Source organism: Hipposideros armiger, unplaced genomic scaffold (assembly GCF_001890085.2).
Source record: "Hipposideros armiger isolate ML-2016 unplaced genomic scaffold, ASM189008v1 scaffold_406, whole genome shotgun sequence".
NCBI classification, from domain to species: domain Eukaryota; kingdom Metazoa; phylum Chordata; class Mammalia; order Chiroptera; family Hipposideridae; genus Hipposideros; species Hipposideros armiger.
This window is the reverse complement of record NW_017731756.1, coordinates 1,284,365-1,308,617: the sequence shown is the minus strand read 5'-3', so window position 1 is coordinate 1,308,617 and position 24,253 is coordinate 1,284,365. Positions and strand designations below refer to the sequence as shown.

Genomic DNA, 24,253 nt, shown 5'->3' with positions numbered 1-24,253 from the left:
TGAAGAACAAAACGACAGCAACTTGTCTGTTCCCCTTCCCCCAATTCCCCAGCACTGTTCCCATCCCCCCAATTCCCCAATAAAACTCTTTAACAAATTTATATATATATATATATGTATATATATATATATATATATAATCTCAGAAGTATTTAAAGATAGAAATATTGGATTGTCGGAAATGTCAAGACGCATGTTTGCAACAGATGGCACTACTTCATTTTTGGAAGTACTAGTCATTCACATCTATGTTATTGCTATGTCATTTGACAGCTGACAGTTCTAGCTTCATTCTAAAAAAAAAATTGAGCAATTTGATTGAGTTTTGGAGATTTTACAACAATTTGAAGATGGAAGACCAAATTGTGCATTTTCGCCATATTTTACTGTTTTACTTCCATAAAAGGAAGAACGCGCATCAAGCTTGTGAAAAGTTGTGTACAGTTTACGGTGACAATGCTCTATAAGAACGTCAGTGCCAACGATGGCTCACAAAATTCTTTGCTGGTGATTTTGATCTCAACGACGCTCCTCGGTCAGGGAGGCCCACTGAGGTTGATGACGACAAAATAAAGGCATTGATAGAGTCAAACCCACGTTACACGACATGAGAGATTGCAGAAACATTGAAATCCATCATTTAAGTGTTCACGACCACCTGAAGAAGCTGGGATACGTAGGCAAGCTCAATATTTGGGTTCCTCATGAACTCAAAGAAGTTCATTTGACGGTGTGTATAAACATTTGTGATATGCTCATTAAACTTGAGGAAAATGATCCCTTTTTGAAACGACTGATAATTGATGATGAGAAGTAGTTTACAACATTGTGGTGCACAAACGGTCTTTGTCCCAACATGATTCGCCTCAAATGACATCGAAAGCAGACATTGATCAGAGGAAGGTTATGCTCTCAGTATGGTGGGATTTTAAAGGTGTCGTGTTTCTTGAGCTCCTACCAAAGAACCAAACAATCAATTTGAATATATACTGTTGCAATTGGACAGTTTGAACGAATCCATCATCCGGAAACGTCCAGAGCTCATTAATCATAAAGGACTTGTGTTCCATCACGACAACGCGAGACCACACACAAGTTTTATCACCCATCAAAAATTATTGGAGCTTGGATGGGATGTGTTGCCACACCCACCATAGTCACCTGACCTTGCGCTGTCAGACTTCCACTCTTTCTCTCTCTTCAAAACTCCTTTCGTGGCATAACGTTCAATTCAGATGAGGCTGTAAATCAGCACCTTGTTCAGTTTTTCGCCAATAAAGACAGGTCCTTCTATGAATGAGGAATTATGAAGCTCACTGAAAGATGGCAAAAGGTTATCAAACAAAACAGGCAGTATATCATAGAAACAGAAAAAATACGTCATGACTTTTCCATCAACCCAATACTAATGCTGTTTAAATTTTTGTAAGCATGTGGTAATTATAATCAAACATGGAAAATAAACATTACTTGTGCTATTTACTATTAAATATTAATTATTTTCTTTCTTGATAAAAAAATGAGGTTTATTGTTACTTCAATGTTAAAGTATGAAAATTCTGAATAAATCATAATGTAATTTCATTTCTCCTGATTTCTAACAAATTATTTAGCAGGGGTGGGAGAACATGTCTAAATTCAGCCTATAATCTCTGGTCATTTAAGTTTTGTTTCTCTTATGAATTTGTTAAAATGATAGTATTCCCTTTGTACCTTCTGTTTCTGATTACAACTTAAACTACTGGTAATGGAAATTGCTTTTACATACTGTTTTTCAGCTGACTACCTGGCTCAGGCATTTGATTCTCTTTGTTTGGACTTGAAGACTGATGAAGGAAAAGTCTTGTTTTTGAAGTATCAAACTGTTCCAGTAATATTAAATCATTTAAGAATATCCAGTAAAGGACTCCTATCCAATGTCATTGATAGCTTGCTTCAGATGACAGTGGAATCTAGTAAGTTTTAAAGTTTATGACAGTGGGATGATTTTTCTCATCTCTTCTGAATGTATAATTTTACATATCAGACACCATTGCTTTTTATAAACGCTTAAAATATTTTTGACCATTGTATAATAGAGTCATTAATAACATCACTAAGTTATAAAATCCAACCCTTTGTCCAAATTGTCCCTAACTTAGCACAGTTTCCAGTAGTCACCTCAGTTATGTGGATACACTCTGAAAATGTTATTAATGTATTCAAGTTTCTTTCTTTGTTTTCTTGTCTCATCATTCAGAAGATCTATTTTTATATTCCCTGTTTGCTCAGGGGGAGTGAGATCATCAAATGTGTCTCCACCTGAAGTTACAATAATGACAAAGCCATATTCCTGTTGCTTCTTCATCTTACTGTTGTACTGGAGGCTACTCTTTTATATTCATATTTTTAATATTTTGTAGTCTGTGGGGTTTTTTCTTTTGGGTTTTATATTGTATAACAAATTCTTTTAACATGTTATTGGTGGTTTCTAACTTAGGTCAGATATGTATAGGGATGCTGAACATAAATATTTTAATTGGCTTTAGTTGGCTTTGCTCTTTGAATCTCAAGTAACCCCTTGACTTGTAACAAGCAGCCATTTTGCCTCCATAATTCTTTTTCACTTGTATTTTGTCCTCTTCCCTATTCCTCTTCCCTCCACAGCACTTCTAAAATTAAAATTAAAATGTTTATGCTTTCTAGAAGGTGGAAACTAAAAATGGAAAACCGTTGCTTATTGTGGTAGTAAGCAACCTGTGTATTTAGTGCCGCTTGCTGGTGAATCCCTAATGGCTGGGTGCATGCACTTCTAACTAGGTACATTCAGTATGTGGTTTCACATTTTCAATTTTATATGCAATCTCATTTCTCCTTTACAGCATCCCTCTGAAGGAGGGAGGCCTGATAGAAAAACTGAGACCTAGAAAAATTAGGTAACTTGTCCATGGATTTCACAGCTATACAGAGATAGAACTCAGACTTGCAAGCAGGTCTCTGACTCTAGATGTAAAGTGTATTCTACTATATAGCACCGTGATTAGGTTTTCAAGGTTTGTTATTTTTGTCTCCTGCCCCAAAGTGACAAATTTTCAGTGACATATTTTGTTAATATTTTTAGCCATCTGTAATTGTTAAGTTATTAGACTTGAAGTTGGGGAATTAGCTTCCTAGATAAGTAACCTTGGAGTTTTGTATTAATTGAAGGGGTAATATACTAATTTAAGGTGTAGAGAAAAAGTGAAAAGTTAGTAAACTGAGACATAGAGACCCAAGATTACTTGTTTAAGTGGATAGATTTCCAACTAGTTTCACAGGATTTTATTTTTAATGAGGAAAACAAAAATCCTACCAGAGGCAAATGTCTATTCATCAGAAACAAATCTGTCTATGTCTGACAGAGATGAAATCTTACAGCGAAAGGAAAACTAAATAAAATTTTATGAAAAAGTGGACCTACTTGGGTGAAATGACTTTTGGCACTGTAACATTTGGAGAAATAGTATTAGATTAGATAGTCGACATATTCAGTTCATTCACATTTGTTTATCTTTGTTCAAGTTGTATTCAAATCCAAAGTTATCAGGGGTTTTTTTGTTTTTTTAAGATTTTATTGGGGGATTCGGGGAGGGGAACAGCGTTGGGGAATCAGGGAAGGGGAACAGACAAGTTGCTGTCCTTTTGTCCTCAGTCTGGTTGTGGAGGACATCACTTTACTGGCCCATGTTTGTATTATCATTGCACTCTTCCCGGGTGAGGCAGATTGGTCACCGGCCACTGGATGGCCGCTCATGGCAGCTCTTGGCAGCTCACACCAGCTGCCGGCCGCCAGCCACTCATGGTAGCTTATGACAGGCCACAGCAGCAGGGGCTGCAGCCTATGCCATCACCAGCGACTCACAGCTGCCCAGCTCCAGGTCGAGCTGTTGTTCACCATCTTAGCTGTATAGGGCGCAGTGTCACTAGCCTTCATGTGGGATCTGAACCGGAGCCCTGCTGCTCAGAGCTGGGGTCCCAAGCCAGCTCTTAACCAACGCGCCACTTGGCCAGCCCTTGTTTCTTTATTAAAGGAATTTGTAATGTTGATTGCTAGAAAGCCATATTGCTGGGAAACTTTTGGAAGATTCAAAATGGGTGGATCCTTCATGATATTTATTTTCTTGATATATTTTCCATTTTTAATATAAATCCAGTACCTGATGTTAGCCAACAAAGTTTGTTGAAGGGATAAATGAATGATAAGATTAAAACGTAGCAAATACTTCTCTAGCTATTGGTTGTATGTTTTGTTTTTTCTAGATTTGAGATGGGAAACTCATTTCACATATACATGCCAATTTCCACATGCCATTTTTTTTTTATAATTCATAGGAAAATGTTGGAAAAGTAATCTTGATAGAATTAATTTACAGGTGGCTTATCTCAGTCACTTAATGTGCATTAGTGGCCAGCTGTGTGTGAGGTGCTAGGTTTCAAGGTATGTGTTTACAGTGCTCCGCTGAGCCTCGGGGCTTCCTCTAAGCCTGGTTGGGGCTTTGGAGCAAGGAGCTGGAAGGAGATGTCAGTGATCTCAAGCCTGGGACTACCCCAGAGTGCCTAGGACCGGTTATGTGGGAGGTCAGTGTAGAAACGGTGTTTAGAAACCTGTGTAGTATTTTAACAGTAATTTTATGTCTATTAAATCCAATAATATAAAAAAAACATTTGGACTTAGATTTTGTATATTTGTTGTATTTCATTTTCTAATGTTTTTTCATGGTATTGTAAAAGATAAATAGAGACACATTAAATTTGGAAAGTTTATTTGAGCAGTTTGAATGGGGCAGCACCAAAACTGAAAATGGTTATGGGTGCTCCACCAGTGGTGCCTAGGACAGAGGTTTTTATAACAAAGCAAAACAAAGAAGTCAATTGGCTGTAACTTAAATATTTGCCTTATTTTGGAAACTTTAGTTACTTGGCTGTTTTGCTAGTTCTTGAGTTTTATTTTCTCAGATTCAAGAAAATCTAGTTGACTGTGATTAGTTGTTTTTATTTATTTGTTTGTTTTTATTCTTTATTGGGGAATTGGGGGGAGGGGAACAGTGTTGGGGAATTGGGGAAGGGGACCAGCCAAGTTGTTCTTCCGTCTTCGTTGTGGAGGGCGCCAGTCGCCATCTGGCTTCCCATCGGCAGCTCGTGGCCTCTAAACTCCAGGTGCTGTGTTCAATCTTAGTTGCAGGTGGGTGTAGCCACAATCCCATGCGGGAGTTGAACCAGCAGCCTTGTTGTTAAGAGCGCACGTTCTATCCACTGAGCCATCCAGGTGGCAGCTCAGCTCAAGGTGCCTAGTTCAGTCTTAGTTGCGGGTCGGCGTAGCCCACCATCGAACAGGCAGTCTTGTTGTTACACCAGCTGAGCCGTCCTGCCATCTGTTGGCAGCTTAGCGACAGCTCAGCTCAGGTGCAGCGTCACTGGCCCATGTGGGAATCGAACCGGTGGCCCTGTTGCTCAAAGCCTGCACGCTCTTAAGTCAACTCTTAACCAACTGAGCCACTTGGCCAGCCCAATTAGTTGTTTTTGATTTTTGTTTTCTTAGATTCGAGTGCATTGATTCTGGCTTAGGTTTGGTTTGTTGAGGTAGGACAGGCTAGCTACGAAAGGCATACAGCTACCCCAGACTAACAGCCTCCTTGTTTAACTGTTTTAATAGTTTTTTGTAAAAGTGTGCTGGATTGGAAATTTAAAAAGATTGGTCCTTGGTTTAAGAAGCAATAGGACACGCCATCTCTATGGATACTTCATGTTAAACTATGTTATATAGTTAGTGCTGCTGCAAGAGATTTTTTTTCTTCTTCTACTCTTCCTCCAGATTCATCTTTTTCGAGTATGAAAAATGTTATAAGATGCATAGGTATTGTTTTTTAAAAACTGCTAAAATGCACTTTTTTTAAGTGTTGTTAAGATCTGCGTATTGATAACATCTATTATGAACACAATATTTTTTTAGATTGAGGGATTCTCATTATATCTGTTTGGAGTGTGAGTATATATTATATAAGAACTTAGTAGTGTTGCTTTTAGAAAATCACTTTGTGGTTTCTTTTTCTTTTTTCTGTCAGTGGTTGAAAGCTATTACTCACCTGTCTGGATTTAGCTGTATGAGAACTTGAGTCTTATTTTATTTTAAAGAATACTGTCCTTTTCTTATCAGACTTAGTTTAAATAGAGGGATTTAAGTTTGTATTTGTATTATTTAGTTTATTCTCTTTCATGGCCTAGAATCTGCCTTGCCTAAGGTAACATGCTATTGTTTAACTCTTGGATGACAATAATGTATTTGAGTACATTTGCAAACCTTGTTTTTTAAGTAAAGTTTATTTTTATTATAAAAAAATAGAAATTTGGAAAACTACAAACCCAGAAAAAAAAAAGTCTTACCATTCAAAGATATGTACATTTACTTCCTGTGAATGTTACTTTCTATCTTTTTTCTATGAATAGTTTTCATGATGTCAGGTTTTTCTTCTCTTTTTTAAACATGGTTAGGTCGTAGTGTTACTGGGAATGATGTTGTACCTATGCTCTTTGTTTTCTTGAAGGAAAGAATTCAGTTAAGAGACAGAGTGTGTGCAGCATAGAACAGCAAGAAGTTTATTAGTGAAAGCAAGTACACTCCAAGACATGGAATGGGCTGACCCAACAGAGGGAAACAGCCTCCTTACATTGTGTGAGGGTTTTTATCTCTATGGGTAGAATTGTCTCTCTCTCTCCCACTCCAGTACCTCTCATTCGTCCAGCTGGGTGCCTTGTACTGCCTTAGTGTTCCCAAGGTTGTCTGACCTCACTACAATGGCCTGAGAAGCAGGGTGGTTATTCTGATAAGCAGGTTTCTCTCTCTCTAGCTTCTAATAATACATCCCTTTGATTTAGAGGCATGTGTGACCCTGGAATCCTGCTGGGCTGGTAAGGCACTGGTGTCCTCAGTGAGGGCAGCTACAAGGGGTCTGGACCCAAGTAGGAACTGCAGCCAGGGGCTTTCTGACCGGAGCTGAGTCTCTCCTTTTCCTGCTCATTTCTATCTATCTACCTACCCTATCATCCCCCCTTGAAGAGTTTGAGACCCTGAAATCTTTCAGGAAAGGGAACAGTGTGTCTCTTCTATAGCTACTTCCTGCTGAAAGGGGGTGATGTCATAGTCAGGGTCTCATCCCCCTGTTCTCTGGTAGGAGGAAGGAGGTGTGGACCCCGTACTTTTGGCAGGTGGGAGGCAAATGCTGCTAGCGACAGCGTGAAGAGGAGACTGGTATAAATATGAATCTATTATTTCCGGAGGAATAGGTTGGAGTCCTGGAGGACTGTTATATTTAAGAGGAACTGCTGTAATCTGGAGGAGACAGATTTGACAAGTAGATTAAAAAGACATGGGCTGAATAGTAGTAGAAGTAATATATAAGTTAAAGGCCCTAATAAGGATAGAAACTACATTATGGAAGGTAGAGTGTTCGTTATTGTCTGTCAGGTGGAATCAGTCATTAGACGTTTCTTTCCAAAATTAGGAAGCCATTTAGCCTGATTGTATAAGAAACAATTATTTAGTGGGGTAACAGGAAGAATGTAAATAAAAGAAGAATAAGGGCTGAGAGAAAAACTAAATAGTAAATAGAGTCAGGTGTTATTAGTACTTAGTGGTAATTTTTTGAATAATAACTTGAGTTATAGAGGCTTGCAGGAGTACTGAGATCCGGTTGGCAAGTATTCCCCTTTATTACTCGTCTAGGGTTTTATCCAACAGTGATATATCCAGTTAGAGACTCCTGGTACTTTGACAGCTGTAGGGGTAGAAAGTAATAAGAGTGAAGGGGCCCTTCTAAGTGGGGCTTCCTTGGACTGTAGGGGTGCTATCTTTCTAGAATCTGATGGGTATCTGGCTGCTAGGCAGGTACTGGGTTGGTGACAGTGGGTTCTGCTCTGCAGGCGAGGGCAGAGTCTTTTGTCTATAGGCCTTGAGGGCCTTCTGGAACTGTCCTTAAGAGAGGCGACACACTGAATGAGGTTTGTAGCCTCTGAATCTAAGAGTGTGTCAAATGAGAGGAAGGCCCTCCCACATAGAGCCTTATAAGGGCTGAGCTGTTGGGAAGCCTGTGGGCATATTCAAACGCTTAGTAGAGCTATTGGCAGGAGGGTCAGCCATGGTTGAGAGGTTTCTTGACAGATCTTCCTTCGGATGTTCTTAAGGGTTTGGTTTTCTCTGTCTACTTTACCAGAGCTCTGAGGTCTATATGACCTAGGTAGGGCCTTAGCCACCTGTTGGGTAATATGTGAGGTAAAAGAAGGCTGTTACTTTGTAAGGGCCAGGGTAGGCTAAACCTAGTAAGGATTTCCTTTAGCAGTTGCTTTGAAACCCTTGGGCCCTCTCTGTCCAGGAGGGCAATGCCTCTACCCACCTGGTGAAGGTGTTAATAAATACCAAAAGGTATTTAAATCCTTTGCATAGAGGTAATTGAGTGAAATTTAATTGCCAGTCCTCTCCTGGGTACCTTCCCCGATCTGAAGGGCTAGGTAAGCGGGGGAGGCTTATTCCCCTGGGGGTTGTTATAAGTACAGAGCATATAGGCATGGCATACCTGGTTAATTGTTTCTTGTATGCCTTTTCCAGTAAACATTTTTTGCAGATTTGGTGCTTATTATCCCACACAAAATGACAGGAATCATGAAGTCTTTTAATGACTTTCCACTGCAGAGGCTGTGGAAGGTATAGCCTTTGATCTAGCTCATACTATCCCTGAGGGTTACGAGTATATCCCCTTTGAATGTGCTAGTTTTTCTCCTCTGAGGTATAAGATGGGGGAAGAATGGGGCCCGGTAAAGAAGGAATTCCTTCCATAAATTCCTCTTGAGAGAGAGTGAGGCCTTGTCCGCCTGATCTGCCTGATGATTTCCCTGAGCTATTTTATCTTGTCCCTGTTGATGTCCCCAGCAGTGGATTACTGCTACCTTTGTGATAAGCGTATGACCTCTAGGAGGGATAATATCTGAAGTCTGTATTTTATGAGAGTGTCTCTGGCAGTGAGGAATCCTCTTTCTTTCTAGATAGTATCATGGGCATGGATCTCTAAGAAAGTATATTTAGGGTCTGTGTGGATACTAACCCTTTGGTCTCTTCCTAGCTGTAAAGCCCTAGTTAGATTAATTTAGCTAACTGAGCCGAAGTCCCAGGGGCAATGCTTGCCTCTGTGGTTTCTAATGGGGTGACTATGGCATATCCTGCATGCCTGACTCCTCCTCTTATAAAGCTGCTATGAGTAAACCAAGTTTCATCTGAGTTATCTGGTGGCTGGTCCTTAAGTCTCTCCTGTTAGCGTAAGTCAGGTTGAGGGTTTCCTTGCAGGGTGCTCCTCTGGGCACCCCAGGTAGTAAGGTGGCAGGGTTAAGGGTAGTATGCCTTTGGACAGTAATGTTATGGGGAGTGACATTGTACCTCAGCTCTTTGTCTTCTTGAAGGAAAGAATTCAGTCAAGAGACAGAGTTTGCACAGCATAGAACAGCAAGAAGTTTATTAGTAAAAGCAAGTACACTCCAAGACGTGGAACCGGCTGACTCAAGAGAGGGAAGCAGCCTCTCCTTTCATTGTATGAAGGTTTTTATTTCTATGGGTAAAAATGTCTCCCCGCTCCTCTCTCTCTTTCTCCAGCATCTCTCATTCTCCCAGCTGGTGTGCTTTGTACTCTCTTCTTGCTCCCAAGGTTTGTCTGAGCGTATTACAGTGGACCTGAGAAGCAGGGTATATATTCTGAGAAGCAGGATGGTTTCTCTCTCTCTAGCTGCATCCTATGGTCACATTTGTTTTAAAATGTAGGTTTCATTATTATTCAAGTATGGTGAGGCCAAGAGATCAGCTGATGGCTGCCTTTGAACTGTGTTTATACTTACAGTTTCTAAGAGAAGGGCACACCACACCACAGCGGGTCACAGGGGGAAGCACCTGGGTCAGCCAAGAGGCAGAGGGCAAAGGGGGAACTGTGGGCAGGAATCTATATTGTGGTTTCCATGGGAAGGATGTGGGCAAGGTAAAGTAAACAGGGAAAGGATTGGCTGGTTTGAAGACTTTCAGCGGGCTCTGGGGCGTGGAGGCTGCTGATACCTGACCCTGGAGTACATGGACAGGTGGAGGGTGTCCTGGAGTGTGAGAGCCCCAAAGAGGAAGTGGGGGAGGGGAGTTGGGTCTGGATTGGTTAATTTGTATATGAAAGATGCACTCACTGGCAAGTCATTTATTATCTCTAGGAATTAGCTGACTGTGGGAGGGGCAGTCCCTCCAGGGTGAGCCAGGCTCCCGATGTCAGAGCATCAGAAAACTTCCCTAGCCTGGTGAAGGAAATAGACATTCATGCCCAGGAAGCACATAGAGTCCCAAACCAGATGAACCCAAAGAGGCCAACACCGAGGCACCTCATAATTAAAATGCCAAAGGTTAAAGACAGAGAGAATCTTAAAAGCAGCAAGAGAAAAGCAGTTAGTTGCCTACAAGGGAGCTGCCCTAAGACTGTCAGCTGATTTCTCAACAGAAACTTTGCAGCCCAAAGGGATTGGCAGGAAATATTCAAAGTGATGAAAAGCAACCACATGCAATCAAGATTGCTCTATCCAGCAAGTCTGTCATTTAGAATTGAAGGAAAGATAAGGAGCTTCCCAGACAAGAAAAAGCTGAAGGAGTTCATCACCAGCAAACCAGTATTACAAGGAACCTTGGACAGATTTCTTTAAGATGGGAGGGGCGTTAAGGATGGGTGAAAGAGGAAGGGATTAAGAAGTACAAATTGGTTATTATACAGTAGTCCTGGGGATGTAAGGTACAGCATAAGGAATTCAGTTAACAATATTGTAATAACTAGGGATGGTGCCAGATGGGTACTAGATCTATGAGGGTGATAGATGGGAATGGGGTTGGGGGCAGGGTGAACAAAGTGAAGGCATTAAGGAATACAATCTGGTAGTTGACACAGTATGGGCAATATAATCAATGTTGTAAAGATCATGTAAGGTGCTAGATGGGCACTGGACTTATCAAAGGGATCACATCATAGACTATGTAGATGCCTGACCAATGTGCTCTACATCTGAAGCTGAAGTAGAATAATATTGAATGCCAACTGTAACTAAATATAGAGGTATATATAGTCACTGGATGTGGAGTACCACATAGGGAAGATAGTCGATGGTATTGTGATAGCTACATAAGATGTCAGAGGGGTATTAGCTTGGGGGGTGGGTTATCACTTTATGAGGGGTTTAAATGTCTATTATGTTGCTTTGTACACCTGAAACTAATGTAAAAAACACATTTTTTTAAAAAAGCATCAGAAACACATGGTTAATACAACCTTGCCTTTTCCTATTCTGTCTGAACCCTTCCTCTGCCTCCCTTTTGTAAGGACACTTGTGACTGCAGTGAGGCCCGCCGGGATGATTGAGGATACTTGGCTCCGTCTTAAGATCCTTAATTTAGTAACGTCTGCAAAGCTTTTGTCATATAAGATGACATGCACCATACAAAGGAACAGTAGGCTTCTTTTGTGGGTCATTGTTCAGCCTGCCAGTCTGTTCTTTCCTTTTTTCTCCTCATTATTTGAGAATTCTCTCAGTACTAGTTTGCATGTATACTTGTTGGATTCGTGGTGACTCTGTGTACAGATATAAGTATCTGACCACTTTATTAAATTTTACAGTGCAGTTTTAAGCATTGACATATTCACTGAATAATATTTTTTATTATATATTAGCTTTTATTTTTCCTTTTATTAGACATAGGGCATTACATTGATTAAAATGTATGTGTAAGTTTGTTACTTGCTTATGGATAACTTCAGGATTGTAAAAGGCAGTTATAAAATATTTATTAGAAAAAGATGGTACGAGTCACTGGGCTGAGAAGTGCTCCTCTAGGTCATCTACTAAATTTTATATAGACATAGGTGGGGAACCTGGGCTTTGAGAAATTGACTTGTTTAATATCCACTGGTTAGGGCCAGGGCATGAGGAATAAAGTCTTTCAGAAAAAGAAAAGCTGAGGAGGCAAGGGAGAACCTTCCAAGGGAAATTAGGCCCTGGAACTGAGGGATTCAGAGCGGAAAGTAGTAGCAGCACTCACTGTGTCCAGGGATTAAAAAAAGAGAAAAGGAAAAGAGAAAAGCTTTGGATTCTCTCAGGAATGAAAAAGTAGAGGAAGGAGCAGGGGTCTGAAACTGTGGGGACAGGGAAGACTAGGAACTTGGCCTGGAGAGTTACTGGTTACGAATATGGATTATCGTGCTCCAAGAGAGCCTCTGGCTCTGGACTAGCACTTTCCCATAGGAAGCCTCTGGCAAACTCCTGCTCATTTTTCAGAAATAGCTAATCTTGAGTGCATTTTACACCCTGCCTGTCCCTAAAAGGAAAGGAAGGAAGATGGAATTGAAAAAAATACTAAAGATGGGAATTTATATACAGTTGGGTGTTTTCAGAAGATTGCCTATATATAACCTTGTTGCTTTTTTACTTTTAAAAATTTTTCTTGATCTTTGTTCAGTTTGAGGGATGTGTAGCTGAAGTTTTTTGGTTGATATTAAATGCTGTGAGGTTATAACTTTTAAATCATCAGAACTAAAAATAAAAGCCTTACTATCAAAAAGTCATACATTTTGTTCCATGTAATATAGCATGTTAATATTTAAATCTGAGAGTTTGCTTTTCAAATAATTTTATTCTGTTTACCATCCTGCCTTAGAATTCTGAAAAGATTAAATAGTGCTCGACTAGTCCTTTTACTGTAACTTCTATATTTCTGTGTTCTTAATTTTGAATAATCTTTTTTTTTTTAATTAAAGTTTATTGGGGTGACAATGGTTAGTAAAGTTACATAGGTTTCAGGTGTAAAATTCTATAATATATCATCTGTATATCACATTGTGTGTACACTACCCAGAGTCAGTTCTTCTTCCATCACCATAGATTTGATCCCTTTGAATAATCTTTTCATTGCTCCCTCTCCCATGTGTGCCCTCCACCCCAATTTAGGAAGTCCTGGTGGGTGCTGAGTAATCCATCTCATGTTTGAAAATGCTAACCTGTGACTTTTATACTTAACAAGATCTTGTCTGAATAAAGTGGTTTTAGGTTTCCCTTTCTTTTGCTCAAAAAATTTTTTTTTTTTAAGATTTTTATTGGGGAGTTGGGGGAAGGGGAACAGACAAGTTGCTGTCCTTTTGTTCTTCAGTCTAGTTGTGGAGGACGTTGCTTCACTGGCCCAAGTTGGCACCATCATTGCGCTCTTCTCTGGCGAGGCAGATCAGTCGCCGGCTTCTGGACGGCTGCTCACTGCGGCTGCTGGCCGCTCACGCTGGCTGCTGGCCACACATGGTAGCCCATGGCAGCCCACTGCAGCAGGGGCTGCAGCCTACGCCATCGCCGGCAACTCACGGGCAGCCCAGCACCAGGTTGAGCTGTTGTTCAGCATCTTAGCTGTGGAGGGCAGTGTCACTGGCCCTCATATGTGGGATCCGTACCGGGACCCTCTGTCATCCCAAGCCAGCTCTTAACCAACGTGCCACTTGGCCGGCCCTGCTCAAAATTTTATAAATGATGCTTTATTGTCTTTAGGCATTCACTGTTGTTTGGGAGAAGTCAGAGGACAGCCTGATTTTCCTGTTAGTGGTAATTCATTCTTTTCCTTGGGGGGCTAATTACTGTTCTAGCTTTGAAGTTCAGGATATACCTTGCTGTTCAGTGTTCTAAAGCAAATTTCCTGGAACACTATTGTTTGTGCTCTTTCGTTCTACAGATTCAGCTCTTTGTTCATTTAGCATTTCACTTTAATATACAATATTTTTCTTTTATTAACTTTATATTAAGAATACCGGTTATCCTCATTTTGGATCTTTTTTGATGGTCTTCCATATCTTGGCTTTTTTTTTGTAATTTCCCTGGTTTTTTTTTGTTTGCATTCTCTGATTAGCTGAGATTTTTATGATAGTAATCTAATTTTCAACTACATTATTTCATTTTCTTGATGTTTTTAAATTCGGGTTTTTTGTTTTTGTTGTTTTAATGGTGGAGTTTTTATTCTCTCTCTCTCCCTCTGTCTCTCAAATCCTGTTTTTTGTCATATTTTATTATTTATTGACTAGCCATGTTCTTGTTAGGTTAATCTAGTCTTCAGAATTCTTATGGAAAACTTCATCCTGTTCTTTGAGTTGTGTTTTCTTTTACATTCGACTCTGTCCTATGCAGTTTTTCTTCCTTCAGAACTACAATTTGAAAGCCTTTTTCCTTAATATACTCGTATGTGTTCTTTTTGTGTAGCCATTGGGTGTAGTGATGACATGGCTTTGTTAGATTCTCAGGGTTGTAGTCTCACTTCTGAGATTTTGCTAAAATGTCTCATCTGGGTTCATTTCACCTAATTCAGAATGTGGGGAGTGTGAGTATTCTATTCCCATGGAGAAAGTCTTGTGGCTTCAGACTGGCTCTCCAGTGCAGCCTGTGCTCTGGAGCACTATTTTCGAATTACTTCCAGGCAACCTCTTTCTCTGTTTCCCAGTCAGAAGAGTGAAAAGGTAACAATAGCTGGTTAGTTTGCCCTCTTCAGGTTGGGGGGATATTCATGAGAATTCCCAAGACTTTGTCAACTTTTCCAGTGTATCTCTTGGAAGAAGAGTTGTGATGGGGGGCAACGACACAGGCCACACTTCTCCACTCTAGAATCCTATGTTTGTATCCTGGACCATTTGCCACCAGTTTTTAAGGTTCACACCATTGACTTGTGCCCCTGTCTGTTTCTCTGTGGTTGTAGGTAAGGTTTTTGTTGGGTTGGGTGGTTGGGTTTTTTGCTGATTTTTTGTTTGTTTACAATTTTTGATCTGTAAGACTAGCTTTTCATGGAGAGAAATTTTCTCAAGCCTTTTTATCTCTCCATTTTAATGTAGAAATCAATGAAGATGTGCTAGGTAATTTTTCCAGAGTTATGAATTTTAGAAGAGAAATCACCTGGCCTATTTAGGTCTTCAATTTCCCCCTCACCCCTTTTGTACTAATCTTACTTAATGTTTATTCAAATTAAAATTCTTCTAAGCTTTAAAAAAAATGTAATTAATTTGAATATTGTAGCATTGAAAAAATGCTAAAACTACAATGTTTATAGTTAAACCTAACCTAATGCATATAAGAATCCCAGAATTTCCTTTCTCCTCTATTTCATATCTGTCTCACAGGTTTAAAAGAGAGATTGGAAATCAAGCCAGTGAACCTCTTTTATGTCTAAAAGGACTTTACAAGCTTCACCTTTTAAATATGCAGATATATGAAAGTCTTTGGATGGTCTTGGCTTTTCTCCATTACAGAGGTCATAAAAGAAGTTCACTTTTATTTGGCACTGTTGACTTGGGGATTTTTGTAATAACCCTTAAATGAATGTTTTGTTCATGCCAAGACCTGATTTACATATATAATACAATAAAGGAAGATACACTGTCTGTCTCACTTTGACAATAAACAAACAACCGTCATAACTTTCTTGTTTAGTTTTTAGACCTCTAAATGGAAAATACTGACATTGTAGATTGTAGGTGTGTAAAGAACCCTCAGTGGTCTTTCTTGTAATGACTTATGATTGTTCTTTTCCCTTTGATTTCAATTCTGTTAGCCATATGATAGTTAACTTTCTTGTTCAGAGTTGACATAAATCACGTCTCAGGATCTGAAATAAGAAAACTGTGTACCATTGTCTAATGAAGCTGCTTGACATTTCACACGTATTTTAATGCTATTTGTCGATTATGTATGCTATAGTTCTAACCTAAGTTTTCATTCTTTTAACTTTTTTTTTTTTTAAGATTTTATTGGGGAGTTGGGGGAAGGAAACAGCGTTGGGGAATCGAGGAAGGGGAGCAGACAAGTTGCTGTCCTTTTGTTCTTCAGTCTAGTTGTGGAGGACATAGCTTTACTGCCCATGTTGGTATCATCGCGCTCTTCCCGGGTGAGGCAGATCAGTCACCGGCCACTGGATGGCTGCTCACAGCAGCTCTTGGCAGCTCACACTGGCTGTCGGCGGCTCACACTGGCTGCCAGCCACTCACGGTAGTTTATGGCAGCCCACTGCAGTTTCACTGCAGCCTATGCCGTCGCCGGTGACTCACAGCAGCCCAACTCCAGGTCGAGCTGTTGTTCACCATCTTAGCTGTAGAGGGCTCAGCATCACTGGCCCTAATGTGGGATCTGAACTGGGGCCCTGCTGCACAGAACTGGTGCTCCCAAGCCAACTCTTTTTTTTTTAAAGATTTTTATTGGGGAATTGGGGGATGGGAACAGCGCTGGGGAATTGGGGGAAGGGAACAGACAAGTTGCTATTGTTTTGTTCTTCAGTCTAGTTGTGGAGGACGTTGCTTCACTGGCCCAAGTTGGCACCATCATTGCGCTCTTCCCAGTCGAGGCAGATCAGTCGCCGGCTTCTGAACGGCCACTCACTGAGGCTGCTGGCCGCTCACGCTGGCTGCTGGCCACACACCGTAGCCCATGGCAATGCACTGCCACAGGGGCTGCAGCTTACGCCATCACAGGTGACCCACGGCAGCCCAGCTCCAGGTTGAGCTGTTGTTCAGCATCTTAGCTGTGGAGGGCAGCGTCACTGGCCCTCATATGTGGGATCCGAACCGGGGCCCTCTGGCGTCCCAAGCCAGTTCTTAACCATCGCGCCACTCAGCCGGCCCCCAAGCCAACTCTTAACCAACGCGCTGCTCAGCTGGCCCTCATTCTTTTAATTTTTAATTAAAAAATTGTTTTCAATTACAGTTGATATTCAATATTAGTTTCAGATGTACAACATAGTGGTTAGACATTTATGTAATTAAATTTTCATTCTTTAAGAAGATTCTCTGTAACTGAGATTGAGATGCACACACACACACACACACACACACACACACACACACACACACACACACACACACACACACACACACATTGCTGAACTAAGTTTAGACCATACTTGGATTAGACGACTTGGGGAAAATACTGTTTTTTCTCCTACTTTTTACTGCATGAATACATGCAAAGGACACACAATCACTGCCTCTAGTGCTCCATTGCTAGCATATACCACCTTTCATTTTATCAGACTTTTTTTTGGATTTTATTGATTTCATTACTTAATACAGTATGTCCTAACTTAACATCATTGTCAATAGGTTCCGTGACTTTCAGTGAAACAATATATAATGAAACCAATTTTACCACAGGCTAATTGATATAAACAAGAGTTAAGTTCCTTCGGTTTCTCATTAACATTATAATGAAATAAGTTTGAATGAAACTATGTTGAGGACCTGCTGTACTTTATTTTACTCTGTACACTGCCAAGATACTGTGGTTTAGTCTTTTAAGCTGTGTTTATGGATTCAAAAAGAATGAAGACTGCAAAACTATTATATTTTTATGTCTTTTATAGCTATTAACTTTATCTATGTTTTTTTTTTTAAGCTGAGCCATCCTGCCACCTGTTGGCAGCTCAGCGGCTGCTCAGCTCGGGCTGGACTCGAACCGCTGTTGCTCAGAGCTCAAACCCTTGAGCGAGCTCTTAACCAACTGAGCCACTCGGTCGGCCCTAACTTTATCTATGTTTGAAATAAAGCCCTGTATATTCATTGTGGGAGCTTCTGAGTTTTACAGAGGAATTTAACTATTCTAAAGGCCATGATTTAATATTTTTGTATAACTTTTGTTTCTGTTCAAGATTCCCTAATTAGCGATAATAGTGATTTATACCTTATTATTTTGTTCAACTCTTAACAGCCTTAACAGAGCTTTCAGTTTTCACTATTATAAACTTTACTGTGGTCCTCATTCATAAGCCTTTGCATAAGTCTCCATCAGACATTCTTAGAGGCAGAATTGCTGAATCAAAGGCTATGTACTTAAGGCTTTTGATACAATTTGCCAAATCCAATTATTTTATTCCTACTAAGATTGACTATTTTTACTGTATTCTATTGTTTGTGCCATTTGCTCATTACCAAAAATATTAGGTCCACCTTTTAAAAATTAATTTATAAAAGTTCTTTTTATAGTAATAATACCAATCTTTTGGCAAATATATTACAAAGGGACTCCCTCCCACCCCCCATCAAGTTTGGTATTTCCCTTTTGTTTTGCTTTGTTTTTCAGAGCTTTTGCCTTTTAATTTACAAAATATTTTTTACATAGACATTTAAAATTTTTATTTTGTAAAATTTTTTATTCTTTTGTGAACCTGTTTTCCTTTTTGCTTTTATGCTTTAAGTTATTCCCTATCCAGTAAGTATGTAAATTGTCATTAACAGTCGAATGAAATTCTTTAGGATTTAAAAAAACTTTACTAACCCAACAAAATTTCTTATTGCTAATTATTTAAACTAAGCATACTGTTACAAACTTACTGAAGAAATGACTTGCCCTCTTTTTTGTCAAACATGGGATTTCTGAGAAATTCTGCCTAATAGAAGTTTGATATTACGGAAAATAATCTTATCTTTGGTATGCATTGTTCAACAAGAGCCAGTGAATATTTTTATTTTTCAAATGATGATATTTTTGCTCCAAAACTTAAGTATGAAAAGAATGAAAATCAAATCAATATTTATAAATAACCCCACATAGTTCTGGTTTTATTTTATTTTTAATCGCTTTTTTAGCTACTTTTTAACAGTAAAGCACTGGTGGTTTGTTTTGCAGAATCCTTGCAGCCTTTCCTGGAAGCCTGTAGCAGCACTTTGTTTTTTCGTACTTGCTCTGTGCTTCTTCGAACCCCCAAGCTTGATCTTCACATACTAGAGAAGCTCAGTATTATTCTACAGAAACTTTCGAAAATCAAGTAAGAATTTCTTATTTCTAACATTTTTTTATTGAAAGATATCCTATTGTGATCATTTAGACCTTTCTGAATCATATACTAGTTCAACTTTGATTATTAAAGCAAAATTTCCAATAAACATGTGGAAAACTAGGATTCATGAATATTAATGCGTATCTAAGGCCACGTACTTAGTGATAGAGTAGAATTAGAGTTTTAATCTTAGAATGTCTTTTATCTGTAGTTTATTTCTGCTAAATGAACTTTAAGTACCACAAAGTATGTAAAACTAAGAGCAATTTTTAGCTTCCAAGTGATAGTATCAGAACAAATTATTGCACACTGGTATTCTGTAATACCACAGGTGAAAATAAAAAAGATAATAAAGGTATGTTTTACAGATTCTTATTGATGTAATGAAGTTAGCTTAGGGAATGAGTATGAAGTAGGCAGAAAAGATTTAAAGTAATGTTAGTAACTGGTTTTATTTTAGGAAACTATTACGGGCTTGCTACAGCCACTAATTTGGATTTTATTATGAGGGCTTTCTTTTTATATTTCCTCTTCTTGCCCTCATGTAAACATTAGTGTAACCATTTTTAAAATTATAAATAAAGGACACAGATTTTATTTTAAGCTATATTTTTCTTGAGTCTTGGTATAGTTTAGTGTTCCTTTAGCGACAAATATGAACACCCTGTTTCTCATTTTATAACAGTAAAATTTTGATTTTGGTTCAGCTCCTCTGTACCCTTCCTTTCCCCTCACCCATGATTTCCATGGTAGTGAACTTAGGTGTTGTACCAGGCCTCATTATACTTGAATAGTAAATATAATGCAGCTTAAAATTATTTGTAGATATGTGATAGTGGGTCCACATGTTCTGTTTGGTGCCTAGTACACTGTACCACACCCTAGTAAATTATTAATTGTTAAATTATAACCTCATACTCAACTCACCAAATTATTAGTTTTCATCTGGTGTCAGTTAAATTTACCAATTCATTGTCTTTGTTTTCTTGCAAACTGTACATGTTTGTCTTGATTTGTAATCAGTAAATTCTCAATGAGGCCTATTGTAGTTTACCTGTGGTGCCATGAAGCTGCAATTACGTTACTTAGGTTTAATTCTTCCTTAGGTCTCATTGCGTGGGATTTTTTAAAAGTAGTCCTAAAGTGCATGTATATCCTTGGGCCAAAGTGTTTTACTTACTGTCTGTAATGTGTTTTATAGCTTCTGTTCATTTTAGGCTTAGATAAAGAACTAGAACAAAGCTTGAACAAGAAGCTTAGAAATAGTTGATGCTCAAGCAATCTTAAAGTAAATCTTTAAAACCACAAAGATGTAAATCCTTTTGTATCAAATGGGTGGTTACATACAGTTATTTGAATTTCTCTCAAGATGTAAGTATATGTAGACAAGGAAATGAGAAATATGTAATAAGATATAATTCTAATTAATTGATAATGAAATTACTGACTGGTTATTAGAAAGAGGATGGTTAAAAAGGCATTTTGGAGGTAAAAGGTAAACCAATATTCTGCTGCTTTAAAAAGCCCAGCTTAACTAAAATAAGATGATTAAGTATTTGACTCTTTCTAGCTGTGAGGAAAAGCAATTCTGAAGTGTTGCAATAGTGAATAGGTTGCAGTTTTCAGGATTATAAAACAGATTGTTGTTTCCCTGAATACTTTTCCACTTTAGGTCTGTCTCTTAAACCTGTTTTGTCTTGGCATGTTAATCCTTTATTTACCTATTTTCTTCACTAAAAACACGTGCTATTTCCCCACATTTACACATAAGTTATCTCTCAGTGTCATCACAGATCAACTCCCTAAGTGTGTGTAATTAAATTAACATACTCATTCTCTTATAGGAGTAACAAGAAGCTCTTCGAACTTTTTACAATTCATCTGATGCTTCAAGAAATACAAAGGACGACACATCCAGAACATGCCTTTCTCTGCATTAACCTCAATTCAACTCTGTTCAATTTGGGCTTAACAAAATGTCATGCTGTGGCCTCCAATACAAGCCATTAGCCTGCCTTATTATTATTTTATATATATTGTATATGTGTTGCTTATTTGTAAGACTGCAAAAATCATCAAAGTAACTAAAAAGCTACCAAGTAAAGTTTTCAGTAGCATCATTTATCATGAAAAATAAAATAGAATTTATTTTTCGCTTTAAAATTGAAATCTTATAGAAGCTCTGGAAGTTTTGGAATGTTACAGTTCAAGTAAGGTAGTACCAATGTGCAAGATGGAATTTCTAGAATTAATGACACTGGGGTTACTTTTTGTAAAAGTGCTTTAGAAAAATTCTTAAAATTATGTGATTATTTGGAATAAAATTGGTGTTTATGTGGGAACAGGGCTACATCATGTCATTCTGTTTTCTTAATATATTAGAAATCTCTGCTGTGGAACCAAAAGTATGTAATTTTTTTGTTTTTTAAGATTTTATTGGGGAATTGGGGAAGGGGAACAACAGTGTTGAAGGAATTAGGAAAGGGGAACAGCCAAGTTGTTGTCCTTTAATCTTAGTTGTGGAGGGTGCAGCTAGCTCAGCTCCAAGTCCAGTCAGTTGCCATCCGGCCACCAGTCGCTCAAGGTGCCATGTTCAATCTTAGTTGCGGGTGGGCATAGCCCACCATCCCATGCAGGAGTCCAACCAGAAACCGTGTTGTTAGGAGTACGTGTTCTCACCAGCTGAGCCATCCTGCCACCTGTTGACAGCGCAGTGGCAGCTCTGCTCAGGAGCAGCTCACTGGCCCATATGGGAATCGAACCGGTGACCCTGTTGCACAGAGTTCGTACCCTTTAACTGAGCCACTCAGCTGGCCCAAAAGACATAATTTTTAACTACTATCTTTGTATTGTAACATTTCTATATACCCTAGATTCACAAATAGATTTTAAAAAAAAATTTTATTGGGGAATTGGGGAAGGGGAACAGTGCTGGGGAATCGAGGAAGGGGGACAGACAAGTTGCTGTCCTTTTGTCCTTCAGTCTAGTTGTGGAGGATGTCGCTTCAATGGCCCATGTTGGCATCATCACTGCGCTCTTCCTGGGTGAGGCAGCCGCTTGCTGGCCATTGGGACAGCAGCTCATGAAAGCTCACGCCTGCTGCCGGCCAGCCCTGCAACAGCCTACGCCATTGCCTGCAACTCACGGCAGCCCAGCTCTAGGTTGAGCTGTTGTTCACCATCTCAGCTGTAGAGGGCGCAGCGCCACTGGCCTGGGGTCCTGCTGCTCAGAGCTGGTGTCCCAAGCCAACTCCCAACCAATGCACCACTCGGCCAGCCCACAAATAGATTTTTAATTGATGCTGTTCAGAGTACTATAGAGAAAGAATTTTTGTTTTTTCTAGTTTTGTTTTTTTCCAATAATTATTACCAAAGTGTATATGTACAACTTAAAAAATTTTTTACACTGAAAAGTAAACAAAAATATCATAGTCCCAACATACAGATACCTTCTGCTGTAGCCAAAGATGAGTGAAGTATCCAGAAACAAAGAAATTCTATCGATAACTTTAGAAAATAGAATCAATGTTACGAGAACAAAAGAGCAGCTCTGTCAGAGCACAAAGTACCTAGAGATGGTACCAATAAGAGAGTGGATGCCAGATCGTAGAACAGAGGTTGGCACTTCGGCATGGGGTATTTGATGTTTCTAAAGAGAATAGAACAAGTAAAGCAGAAGCATTATTCAAAGATATAGCTGAATAAAAGATTTTGGGGGCTAAGGAAAGATCTGCATGTACAGATTGAAAGAGCTCATCACATGTTTCAGAAAAATCAGTGAGAAACAGACACCTTAATTAGATACATCCTGTAATTTAGATACATTACAATTATAATTTAATTATAAGTATTATACGGATAAAGGCAAAAACAAAAGCCAGTTACCTACAAGAGAAGAAAACTGAAGCTACCCTCATACAATGCCGGAAGTTGATAGGGAACCGTCCCCTCAACTTTTGAGGGAAATTTTTAATCCAAGAATTTATACCTAGTGAAGATGTCTTTCATAAAGTGAAGACAATGGAAAGAGATTTTCATATATGCAAGTGTTCGGAAATTATATCACTTATGTGCTATTCTTGAGAAAAGTAACTACTTAGATTATTCTAACCAATTTAGAGATGAAGGAAAATTGAGTTTATTAAGTCAGCTTCATTCCAAAAGACTGTAATGAACACTGAAATCACTTAAACATAAATATATTGAAATACTAGTAAATCTGTTTTTAAAATGGAGTGAAATATTAAATTCTTTAAAAGGATAAATAATAGGAAAAGTGATAATTTATTAGTAAGTATTTGGATAAGACTATATTAACCAATGTTAAAAACAATATTAGTGGGGCCCTGAGGTGGAGGTATAGAGATAGAGGAGCTCATAAGTAAAAGTTTTGTACATTTTCATTAGAAATAGAATCATAATGTTCCATTTCAGTATTAACTTTGACAATTAGAAAAATGAAGGGTAAATGAATGCTTTTGGAATATGTCAAGGTAACTACTATTAAAATTAAAAGGACGATAAATATTCTCAAATCATTGAAGAAAAGAAAATATCTACAAAGACATAGCAAAAGATAGAAAGTCGGGAACATGTAAAGAACAAAAATACTTAGGATAAATAAAAGAGGTTTTTAAAATTATTGTATAAATGAATTTTGTATTGTCCAGTGCTGATAAATTTGAAAATCTAGATGAAATTTTCTATTTTTTAGAAAAGGAAACTATCAAAATTATCTCAAGAAACCTGCATTAGAAAATCATTAAAGCCTTCTATAAATTTATGAAACAACTCTTTTTAAAAATGACATCACATCCAGGTGTTTACAGATGAATTGTTTTAGCATTTCAAGGAGGAAATATTTAAAGCTATTTAAACTGTCCCGGAATGTAGAAAAAGCATTCTAATTTGTTTTCTACAGTTAACATGAACCCAGTACAAAAAAATTGACAAAGTAAGAAAGAATAAAATAGATTCAAAAGTCTTAAAGAATTATGAACAAATCAACACAAGCTGTATAGTACAGAAACATTAATCCATGACCAAGTAATCTAGCATGCTTTCTAGAAAGATACTTGATCTTTGAACATCACAGGTTTGAACCACACAGGTTTTTTTGACAAATATATGCATTTTCTCTTATGATTTTCTTAACATTTTCTTTTCTGTAGCTTACTTCATTGTAAGAATACAGTATATAATACATATAACAAAATATGTGTTAATCGACTGTTTGTTAATAGGTAAGGCTTCTGGGCAACAGTGGGCTATTAGTACCCTATTTGCCGGCGTATAAGACGACTCGGCGTATAAGACGACCCCCTAACATTTCCACTCAAAATACAGAGTTTGTTATATGGTCGGCTGTGTGCGATTTTGCGAGTGTGGTAAAATCGCATAACA

At 38.5% G+C, this 24,253-nt stretch overlaps 1 protein-coding gene across 9 annotated transcripts in view; it reads left to right on the top strand.

The window, feature by feature from the left end:
- CCDC138 (coiled-coil domain containing 138) overlaps window positions 1-21,203 on the top strand; it is a 98,410-nt gene extending 77,207 nt beyond the window's left edge. For 7 of the 9 annotated variants that reach the window (XM_019663809.1, XM_019663813.1, XM_019663807.1 and 4 more), the window contains 3 exons: window positions 1,779-1,955; window positions 18,700-18,838; window positions 20,695-21,196. In XM_019663809.1, the coding sequence (XP_019519354.1) occupies window positions 1,779-1,955; window positions 18,700-18,838; window positions 20,695-20,860 (482 nt within the window). In that variant the 3' untranslated portion in view covers window positions 20,861-21,196. Of the gene's footprint in view, window positions 1-1,778; window positions 1,956-18,699; window positions 18,839-20,694 lie in introns of all 9 variants that reach the window. The other 2 variants (XM_019663808.1, XM_019663812.1) reach the window with 2 other exon arrangements.
- Window positions 21,204-24,253: the final 3,050 nt, after the last annotated feature.